Here is an 11,728-nt window from a genome sequence, read left to right as displayed (position 1 = left end):
CATAAATGAATGAAATGCATGTGCTTTGGCTGATGATTGCTATGTACCTTATTCCTTCCACCGTTTCTTCCATCTTCACCCTTTGCGCTCTCACAATCGATTAAATTAATACATATCGGGTGGGGTCGGATAACAAGTGGATAAGGCCAAATATACTATATTTTAACCGGTTATTAGAGAAGACGGTAGAAAAGAGAAGGTAGATAGCAATTCTCGCTTTGGTTTTATTTTGGTTCGTCAAATTGGAGTACTTGGTGCAATGTTATCCTCGAACCCTACTATTGGATGATTATTAAGCTCGTAAGGTTTATTTATCTATCTCTAGAGAATATAAGATAAAGGATTCTCTTTTCAATGTTTTTCCTTTTATTTGTTGGTATAAAGTTCATAGCTTCAGATGGTCGTTATTTGAAATTTTGAGTGTTAATGGGTAACGAATCCTTCCTTTCTTTTAGGAAATGGAGAGGATCCTAATTACCGGTTAATATTGTAGAAAATGTGATTCGGGTGACTTTGTATGGTTATCTATGTTTTTTCACGTGGTAGTGCTTATTTTTAGAGACCTGCTAAATTCCGCGCACCAATTTACTAAATCCCACGCATTTTGACACTAACATTCCATAATTACCCTTCGTCTTTAAAGATAATTAAAAGGCTTTTCTCTCTTCTCTTTTCTCAAAACCCAACCAATTCGTTAATATTTGAACAATAATTAATCGTAATTCCCGCATATCACATGTAATTTTTCCGTTTTACCAATATCTTTTTTAATACCGTATTTTAATCGATTTAACAAATGTTTTTTTATTTAAAAAGGTTTATTTTTAAAATTAGGGTTTGGATTAGTGTCGATTACAATTAAAATTGGGTTGTTGAAGGGATAGTTGTGGGGTTGTTGAACAGGCTGGAGTAGGGTGGTCGAAGGGGCATTATGGGTGGTCGGAGGTTGCGGTTTCTATGGTGGTCGGAAGGGTGCGGTTGTTGACTTGCCGCGGTTGTGAGTTTCTGCAGTATGCATGCACGATAAAAGGTTGGGTGGTCGGTGCGGTGGCGGGTGGTCTGCGCCGGTACGGGAAAAGGCAAGCGGCACGGGGATTGGGGTGGGTAAGGTTGGACGGCAGTAGGCTTGGGTGTGAGAGGGGTTGTTTATATTCTCTTTTAGTGGTTGAGAAAGAGAAAGGGGTATAATCGAAATAAAGGGTAAAAATTGCACGGGATTGAATAAATTGGTGCGCATGATTTAACAATTACGTTTACTAAACGTTATAAATGAGGCCGACTATGGTATGCATTGAACACCGCAGTTAATGTATTATACAACTGGTTGTATATACTCCGTACAACTTATTCAATGTAGTTGAGCTTTGTTATAAAGTTATCGAGCTCTACTAACAAAATTATCGAGCTATGATACAAAGTTATTGAGCTTAACATAATAATTATTAAGCTGAATAACTTTCTAAAATAGCTCAATAACTTGTAAAATAGTTCAACAACTTTGTATAAGAGCTCGACAATTTTGAGGCGGTTGTATAATACTACTATACAACTGATTATAGGATAGTATTTGTGTTGAACACCGTTGTGGAGAGGATTTCAAATGTGATTTATTTCCTTTAAAATAAATGTGACACTCATAACTATAAGTCACATGTAATAGCTATGTGAATTGCATTTTTGTACAACTATTTTTCAGGAAACAGTTTGGTATATTTGGAATACAATATCGTGGATAATAATATGTTCAAATGATTCTTTAAATCTATGTGAGAGTTAACTATATATCTCGTAACAATGTTAAAATATTTTTTTTTAGTGATAAAATTAACCATCGGTTCTTAACTTTTAAAAGTACTTAAATGACACAAAGACAAAAGCTCGAATTAATTATTAAGATAACTCATCCAGAGTTATTTTTCATAAATCTTATTTTTATTTAATATTTCGTTTAAACCGAATCTGAAGCACTCACGAAAACGAACATATCAGACACTTTTAGAAAGCCCGTAAAAATACCACTTAAAAGTTTGGTAATTAGTAAGGTCATGCACTTTCAGATTAAAATTGTTTAGATCTAATTAAACTAAAATTAAACATTATTAAACAAAAATAAATTAACTTAAACGGAAAGTGTAAAAAAAGAAGACAAGATCTAACTGTTTGTTATATTATTACGAGATTGTGAAGTCTCTAATTTTAACAAATCAAACTATTGAAATGACTGAACAAATTTATCATGGTTATGAATAATGAGGATTGTTGCAATACTTGGGAGAATTCGAGTTTAGACATATGACTACTTATATTTATCGAAATTTCATTTTTCGCTATTTCGAAATCAAACAAAAACCTACCTACTTACAGAATATTTCAAAAAACTCTCAAATTAACTTACATTAGGTAGAAAACAACCCAAATAACACTCAACCTCAAATACTCCACTTAGTCAAATCCAAAATTCCCTAAAATCCCCAATTACATTTTTTTCAACCCATTGAAGATTTGAAACCCCCAAAATGCTTGGAAATCATCAATAAAATCAGATTACCAAATTGCATAAAAAATCAGTGGTAGTAGAACAAGACACCAACTTTCACAAAAGCCCGCCTTGAGAGAGAAACGAGTGGCCTTGTTGCTCTGCGCCATACCACTCTTTTCCCATATAAATACCCCTTCTTCCCTTCTCTTTTCTCTCCAAATTTAATTCAAACCCTTCATTTAATCCCGTATTATCCTATTTAATCACCCTTTACATCGTCAAATCTCTGCAATTCTCTCAATTTTCAACTCATTTAGGTAACATTTTTTCTGGGTTTTCATTTGTGTTTTCTGGGATTTCATTATGAGTTATTTTTCCCGTGAATTATGGCAAAAGATTCAATTTTTAGGGTTGTTTGTGTATGAAATTCAATTTTTATGTTGAATTTGAAATTGGGTTTTTATTTTCTAGTGTAATTTAGCCAACAATTAATATTGTTTAGGTTATTAATGTTGCTAAATTGTTTTTTTCTGATTGATTAATATTGTGTTTCATGTAAATTACGGCCAAAAATTAAATTTCTAGGGTTGATTTTGTACGTCATTCAATTTTTATACTGAATTTGAAATTGGGTTTTTATTTGCTCGTTTAAATCATTGTTAAAGATTAAATTGTTAGGGTTGTTTTTGTACATTATGCAATTTAATATTGAATTTGAAATTGGGTTTTTATTTGCCAAGTGTAAATTATGGCCAAAGATTGAATTTTTAGGGTTGTTTTTGTTCATTATTCAATTTTTTTATTGAATTTGAAATTCGGTTTTAATTTGCTAGTGTAAATTATGGCCTTACACTGAATTTGCAATTGGGTTTAGTGTTTATTGCTAGTGTAAATTATTGCCAAAGATTAAATTTTTAGGGTTGTTTTTGTACATCATTCAATTTTAATATTGAATTTGAATTTGAAACTGTTTATTTATTTATTTAGGGTACATTTAATTTGTTGCTAAAATTGAGTTTTGATGGATTAATGTTGTGTTTCATGTAAATTATGGCAAAAGTTTAAAAATCTAAGGGTTCTTTTCCTACATTTATTCAATTTTTATGTTGAATTTATAATTGAGTAATTTTCTTGTTATTGACTTATTGTTGTTGCTAAAAAATTGTGTGTTGATGGAATAGTGTTGTGTTTTTCAATCATACATACCATAAAGTTTAATGTTTGGCATGCTCACAAACATTGTTGTAATGGTGACATCTTTATGTTTTGGTAGGATTTGCTAGTTGCCCATTTATATAAGTTGAAAAAATTTTAAGTTAATGTTCTGAATTAGTTTAATCTTTGTACGTTTTTATAATCGGAATATGGGGTCGGCTTTGACTGGATTCATTTGTTGTTTGGTTCATTATTATGTGTCAAAATTCATAATCATGTGGGTTCCTTCACATATAAATTTATAATAATACTCCATATCGTTTTGTATATACTCCTCCGTCCTTATTCGATTGTTGTCGCTTTCGTTTTGTGTTAGCCCAGGAATGAGAAAAGGCCAATAAACTAAATAATGACAAGTGGAACAAATTGAATAAGAATGATCAAATTACTCATCAAGTTCATTCTTAAAATAGAAAGAATGACAAATCGGTAGTAAAAGGCAAAAAAAATGGAAAAGGACAACAAATGACCGGGACAGAGGGAGTAATAATGTGTACATATGCTGTCATAGTTGCTTCGTCTCTCCGCTTTTGTTATTCTGTTCCACTTCGTCCACCGACATTTGCAACGCTGAAATCTTTTCCTGTTCTGCTTTTATATGAATCTGCCTGAATGCTGAGTTGCTTTACAAGTTTGGTTTCATACCATTTAATTTATGTTCCTGTCATACATCTATTAATTACGCCATTATATGGCCCGATCTCATGATAATATCATGATTCTTGTCCTGAGGTCATTCGTATGAGAATTAAGTTCTGAGTATGTATTTTGGTAAATCTGACTTCCGCAGAATGGGTAGCAATGATGGAACTGGCTATGGTGCTTACACCTATGACAAACTAGAGAGGGAGCTATACTGGCCATCAGAGAAGCTGAGGATTTCGATCACTGGGGCTGGTGGTTTCATTGGCTCCCACATTGCCAGGCGTCTGAAAAGTGAAGGGCACTATGTTATTGCTTCAGACTGGAAGAAGAATGAGCACATGACCGAGGACATGTTCTGTGATGAGTTCCACCTTGTTGATTTGAGGGTGATGGATAATTGCATGAAAGTTACAAAAGATGTTGATCATGTTTTTAACCTTGCCGCTGATATGGGTGGCATGGGGTTTATCCAGTCAAATCACTCTGTGATTATGTATAACAACACTATGATCAGCTTCAACATGCTTGAGGCGGCCAGGATTAGCGGTGTTAAAAGGTTTGTTATATTTTCATATCTTACTATATAAATATCATTACATAAGTCCTACCGTTTTATTATGATTACTAGAAGAAACTTGCTTAATTGCTAGACTCATTGTGATTTTTGTGTCATTGTTTTTAGGTTCTTTTATGCCTCAAGTGCCTGCATCTACCCTGAATTCAAGCAGTTGGAGACTTCTAATGTCAGCCTTAAGGAATCTGATGCCTGGCCTGCTGAGGTTAGATAGTTTTCTGCAAAACTCTTGTTAGCAACGAGGTTCAGTATGGTTATAGAGTAGTATAGTGAATGTTAATTCTGATTCTGTTACCTTTTATTAGCCACAAGACGCTTATGGCTTGGAAAAACTTGCTACTGAGGAGTTGTGCAAGCATTATACCAAAGATTTTGGAATTGAATGTAGAATTGGAAGGTTCCACAACATTTATGGTCCTTTCGGAACCTGGAAAGGTAACATCTCAATTAAATGTGGTTATTTTTGAGTGGAAACTTGTTATAATTTGGTAGCATAATGGAAATAATTACTACGGGTTGCACTGATTTTCCGAGCCTCTCGTATGTTTATTGTTTCGTTATGCGGTTATGCCTAAATTCTCTGTTTCAAAAATTATAGGTGGTAGGGAGAAAGCTCCAGCTGCATTCTGCAGAAAAGCTCTTACATCAACAGATAAGTTTGAGATGTGGGGTGATGGACTGCAGACTCGGTCTTTCACCTTCATTGATGAATGTGTGGAAGGTGTGCTCAGGTGTGTACCTCTCTTAATACTCAGTACCTAGCTGCTAAAGAATATGAACTTTTGGTTTCGTTGAACATAGTATATGTTTCAGAATGTCGTGGACTTTTCACTGTAATTTTTTTATATAGCATCGCATATATGGTGCTCATAATTGTTCCTTGTTTAGTCTGCTTATTACTAAACAAGTTGATTGATAACATATGAGTGATTTAGTGCTTTAATTTCTGTACTCAAAACACAACACGGTTTAATTTCGATATTCACAAAGTCGCTATAACCAGAGATTTAGATTTTAGATACCATATGGTGATTGCTTATTGATCACGGTTTGCGCAGTGGCTAATAACCGATGCTTAGTTTTTGTTCGTGCTCATAATATTTCCCTTCTCAACATTTGCATCCTAGATTGACCAAGTCAGACTTCAAGGAGCCAGTTAACATTGGAAGTGATGAAATGGTTAGTATGAATGAGATGGCCGAGATTGTGTTGAGCTTTGATGACAAGAAGCTCCCTATTCAGCACATACCTGGCCCAGAAGGTGTACGTGGGCGTAACTCCGACAATACTCTCATCAAAGAAAAACTTGGCTGGGCGCCGACCATGAGATTGAAGGTAATATCCACATATCCAGAAATTTCACGACTTCTTACTGTATATTGTAGCTTCTCCTTCTGAAAAACCTTCTCGCCTGGAGGGTGACTAGGGCTTGTTTTTTCTACCGAGAAGGGTTTTGAACCCATGTTTAGCAGCAAACTAAGAAATACTCCGTATTAACATTGTTCTGCCATTTGATTTTATATTTTGTAGGATGGACTAAGGATTACATATTTCTGGATCAAGGACCAGATCGAGAAAGAGAAGACTCGAGGCGTGGATCTATCAGTTTATGGCTCGTCGAAGGTGGTGGGCACACAAGCTCCAGTTCAGCTAGGGTCACTACGCGCTGCTGACGGAAAGGAATGATGCATTTTAGTTATCGGTTTATAATGCTTTTGCTATTCCAGATTGGCGAGGGGTAGGCCTTGGTTTTAGGGGCAGTCCTATCGAGACGAGAGTAATTTTTTTCTATTACCAAATTTTTAGTATATGTTCTTAGAAATATATGCGTTGTTCTGGCATATTCATACAGTCAGTCACATACTTGTGCAATCTAGCTTGGTTATGCCCTAATGTAATTCATTACTCTCTTGAGGCTTAATAACTTCAAGTTTGGTTATACTCTGTATCATTCTCGTCTCGTCTCTCTCTCCTTGAAGGCCAATGTTCGTTCATTGGTACAGTTTTCCTGTATGCGACTTATCTGTACCAACGCCATTGTTGCGGATTCGATTCTAAGTTCATAACACAGGGGAGGTGCCAATGTGCCATCCTCTGATGATATGAAATTATAAGAATTTTCCGCAAACACCAAAGGATGAAGTGATTAATCTGAATTGAAGAAGTATGATTTGGGTGGTTAAGATTTCTATTTCTTAAACAAGTAGGATTAGTAGTTCAACTATTGATTCTTGCCAATGAACTACCATTAACTAACCTCAATAAAGAGATTATTCTAACTATTGGTAGGTATACCTTGGTCAACACCATAACAAAACAAAAGCTATGGCACACACTTGAGTAAATTAAGAATCACAACAATACTTGTAAGGGTTAATTTCGTATCTGCAAGGACTTTAACCTAATTAAAACGGGAAAAGAAGCATAGTGATTTTCATATTGCATATATCATTGGTAGTCCATCTTGACACAAAGACAAAAACAAAAAAAAAAGTTAACATGCTAACTCATGCCTATTTAGAGTGAAAATATACAAAACTAACTAAGACATCCATATAAGAAAAATCGTAAAGAATGACCGAGATGCCTGGGACAAAAGTAGACCTGACAAACAGGTCAATCGGGTCGGATTCAGGTTGGGGCAGTTCGGGTTGATCCAGTTCGGGTTTCCCATTGATTTCGGGTTAATTCGGGTCGGATCAAGCCGTTTCGGGTTTGTTGGTCGGGTCTTTTCGAGTTAAGTGGGTCGGGTTGTTTCAGATTAATGAATAAGAGAGAAAAAATCATTTCAAGCCTTTTAGATTCAATTAGAGTTATGTTGTGTCGGGTCATTTTCGGGTTTAGTGGATCGAATCGGGTCATTTTCGGGTCGGGTCCGTTACGGGTCAAGAAAGTTCGGGTCATGTTCGGGTCAATTCGGATTTCGAGTCACATTCGAGTGCTGTAGTTCGGGTCAGTATTTTCGGGTCGAGTTGCTTTTAGAGGTCTAGACAAAAGTACAAAGACAATGGCAATAACAAAAGACAAACCCGTGAGTGTTAATGTTATTGCCTAATTGATAAATTTAGAAAGGAGCAAACCCATGCTGATGTCTTACTCAAAAGTCAATATTAATAGCATAATATTCCATGTCTAATTCATAGAAGATACCTTTAGGATATACACTTTTTGAAATGCTACCCAAAATTTTATAAAGTTGCTCCAATTGTTGTACAAACAAACAAGATATATCGGCAAAATTCCAAAGCAATTTGTTGGGATTTTGGGGCTGTGAACTCGTGACTTGTATGGACTGTAGATAATGCTATTTTCGTGTAGGAGATGATACACGTAACTCATTTGGCTATCGTTCATGTACTAGGGGTGATAAAAATGGGAAAGTATGGTCACGTAATTCCGAAACCGGAAGTGGAAAGGTAACGTAGACATCTCAATTGTCCATCATACGACTCATACGGAGTATTTGTCACTCAGTCTACCTATTTATGTGGGCTATATCGGCCGTTCTTACTATAATCGCAATTATTAGATATACTGATCCTTATATCCTATAAATTTCAATGTAAAATTGTTTTTTAAGTAAAAGCAGTTCTATACTTGGGTTAGGTAATCTAATCAATTAATTAGTAGAATCTCACATAGCGAGCCGCGTAAGTAATTTAACCTTTAGCATTATTGATGTTAAAAAAAGTCCATGCAAAAAAAGTCATGTTGAAAGCTATTGTTGATCTTCTCTTCCCATATGTGTGTGAGGGCATTGTCCCATATTGGTAGAAAAATAGTAAAGAGACTAGCTTATAAGTTATAAGTAAGTGTCTACTCTTTCTATCACCAATTGGTTTAGGCCCTGTTCTTTTGGACTTAATTTCAGTTCTAATAAGTTGATTCGATTCGATTCACTCCATTCGATTCGATTCGATTGATTCGACTTCATTCGATTCGATTCGATTCGATTCGATTCGAATCATTGATTGATTGATTGATTCGATTCGATTCATATTAGTTTATTTCAACATTACTATTTTTATTCTTATTGATATCATTATTATTATTTTTTATAATGTATTTACTATTGTTATTGTTATTATTATTATTATTATTATTATTATTATTATTATTATTATTATTGTTATTGTTATTATTGTTATTATATTATTATTTTTATATTTATTATATTACTATTATATTTATTAATAATTAATTCGTATTTTTTATATTATTATATTTATATTTAATATATTTATTATTATTATTATTATTATTATTATCATCATTATTATTATTATATCATATTTATTATTTTATTAATATATTCATTATTATTAATATTATTGATAATATACTTAATATTATTATATTAATAAGTTATAATATTATATTTATTATTTTATTAATATACTCATTATTATTAATATTATTAATCACATATTTATTATTATTATTATATTTAATATTATTATATTAATAAGTTATTATATTAGACCTATTATTATTATTATTATATTATTATTTATTTTTTAGTTATTATTATTAATATATTATATTATTATTAATAATGTTATCATTTATATTACTAATATATTATTATTATTACTATATTTATTATTATATTACTATTTTATTTTTTATATATCTTATTAAATTATTATTATTATTAGATTATATTAATATATTATTATTATTATTATTATTAATGAATAATATTATAATAATATTTATTATTATTATTATTATTATTATTGGTATTATTTTTATTATAATATTTAGTATTATTATTATTATTAATATAATCTTTTTATTATTATTTGATTGATTGATTGATTGATTCAGATCGATTCGATTGATTCGATTCCATTCGATTCGATTGATTCGATTCACTCCATTCATTGATTCGATTGATTCACTCATTTCGATTCGATTCGAGACAATTTGATCCAAAAAGAACAGGGCCTTAGGATGTAACCCGACCGCTCTTATGTAGAAATAGTAAGATTTTTTTTCCTCTTTCCTTTTTTAGAAACTTTTTTACTTGCAAAATGATCAAGTGGTCCTAGTTTATATTTGTGTTTACTCAAAATGTCACTCATTAAACCAACACCATTAACAAACTGAGAAAGGAGACCCCTCTCTTTCTCTCTAAATTTTAGAGGGAGAAAATTCTCTCAAATAGTATTGGAATATACACTAGCCGTTACACGAGGATTGCATATATCAAGCAAATCACGCAACATATATTTCATTCAAGGAATGAAATTGTTCCCAAGTTTACCCTGCACATATTATGTTCATACTTGGATTATTTCTTACTGTAAATATCCCTTGCGCATTTAGTATAAATAGGATGTTTGTATACTCTCTTAACACACAATTCAATAATAAGAACTTTCTCTCATTATCTATCAATTGTCTCTCGTCTAACATGGTATCAAAGAGCTAGGTTTTCTGCCGGCTTTTCGATTCGAAAATCGTTTTTTTTTTCTCTCCGATGACGAATACCGATACTCGGATTGGCGAGACTGCCAAACCACCATCTTACTCTCTTGTTCACATTGAAAACACAGGAACGAACATCACCAATATTTCATTCGACAGGACTAACTACGACGAATGGTCCCGCTCTTTTCATCTAGCCCTCATTGCGAAAGGCAAAGAAGGGTATATCGACGGAACGATTAAACAACCTACCGCTACTGATGCCACGTTCTTCTCCTGGCATGCGACTAATGCATTGGTAACGGGATGGATTTTCAACTCCATCATACCCGCTGTTCGACGCCAAATTTCAACCCGAACCGAGGCTTCTCAAATCTGGACTGATATGCAAACTCGGTTCAATCAGGGCAACAATCCAAGAATTTATCAGTTGGAGGCAGATTTACTCGCTTGTCGTCAAGGCCCGACGGAATCTTTGATGGCGTATTATGGTCGCTTCATTACTCTATGGGACGACTTGTTGCAATACGATCCCCTTCCCTCGTGCTCGTGTACCCATGTCGTTGTGACTGGGTTACAATGATGGATACCCGACGACAGAAGAAGCGGGCTCGCAATTTTCTACTCGGTCTCGATGCAAGGTTTGATAACGCACGCTCTCAAATATTAGGTATCAGTACTCCCCTTCCTGATCTCAATGTTATTTATAATCGTTTGTTATAAGAGGAAGGTATTCGTAATTTGACCCGACCTGTTAATGAACCCAATCCCGATGTTATGGCGTTTGCCTCTCGTGCCTATAACCCATCCCGACCACCGACTGTGGGACGCGACAACCAGAACAAGGGAGGGCGAGAGTCACAAACCCACAATAGCTCTACCCCCGTCACCGAAAATCGACCCTACTGCATCGCGTGTCGACGTTATGGCCATCACTTTAAAGTTTGTTTTCGAGTCACCGGACTCTTTCCCGATTGGTGGGGAAATCGTCCCCGTGACCGCATTTACATTCACCCAAACGATACCGATCTTACAATGCTACTTTCGTCCCGGATGTTCAAGGCCGGGAACGATACAAGCAGCTGCGACAGAGCAGCAATACCTCTGCCCCTCGCATCCACATGGCCACTGGTCAGGTTAACCCGACGGCGGCTGGACAGGGGACACCGGCTGCTCCAACTGCCCTTACTGCTCCTTCCTCTTCCACGCTTCCGACTATGGACAATGTTGATTTTAATAACCTCACTCCGACTGAACTTGCGGAAATAACTCGGCTATGGCACTCGCATAAAGCAAGCTCGTCTGACCATCTACACGGTAATATCCCTAATCTTCCTTTTTCATCTTGGATAATTGATACGGGCGCGTCGCATCATATGTCA

General features: G+C 34.5%; 1 protein-coding gene across 1 annotated transcript; it reads left to right on the top strand.

Moving 5' to 3' along the window:
* Positions 1 to 2,543: 2,543 nt before the first annotated feature.
* LOC141647226 (GDP-mannose 3,5-epimerase) lies at positions 2,544 to 6,864 on the top strand. The gene is made up of 7 exons (XM_074455337.1): positions 2,544 to 2,796; positions 4,485 to 4,895; positions 5,022 to 5,118; positions 5,219 to 5,348; positions 5,512 to 5,644; positions 6,041 to 6,248; positions 6,444 to 6,864. The coding sequence occupies exons 2-7, from the start codon at positions 4,486 to 4,488 to the stop codon at positions 6,597 to 6,599; spliced, it is 1,134 nt and encodes a 377-aa protein (XP_074311438.1). The 5' UTR covers positions 2,544 to 2,796; position 4,485; the 3' UTR covers positions 6,600 to 6,864.
* Positions 6,865 to 11,728: the final 4,864 nt, after the last annotated feature.

This window comes from Silene latifolia, chromosome 3 (genome assembly GCF_048544455.1).
Source record: "Silene latifolia isolate original U9 population chromosome 3, ASM4854445v1, whole genome shotgun sequence".
Taxonomy (NCBI): domain Eukaryota; kingdom Viridiplantae; phylum Streptophyta; class Magnoliopsida; order Caryophyllales; family Caryophyllaceae; genus Silene; species Silene latifolia.
Note: the sequence above shows the minus strand (reverse complement) of the source record. Positions and strands in the feature narration are given on the sequence as shown.

Excerpts from the sequence above, each read along its gene's own strand:
- LOC141647226 (XM_074455337.1), top strand. The coding sequence starts at position 4,486 with ATGGGTAGCAATGATGGAACTGGCTATGGTGCTTACACCTATGACAAA. Across the intron at positions 5,349-5,511 it reads TCCTTTCGGAACCTGGAAAG|GTGGTAGGGAGAAAGCTCCA; the intron begins GTAACATCTCAA and ends CAAAAATTATAG. Across the intron at positions 5,645-6,040 it reads TGTGTGGAAGGTGTGCTCAG|ATTGACCAAGTCAGACTTCA; the intron begins GTGTGTACCTCT and ends TTTGCATCCTAG.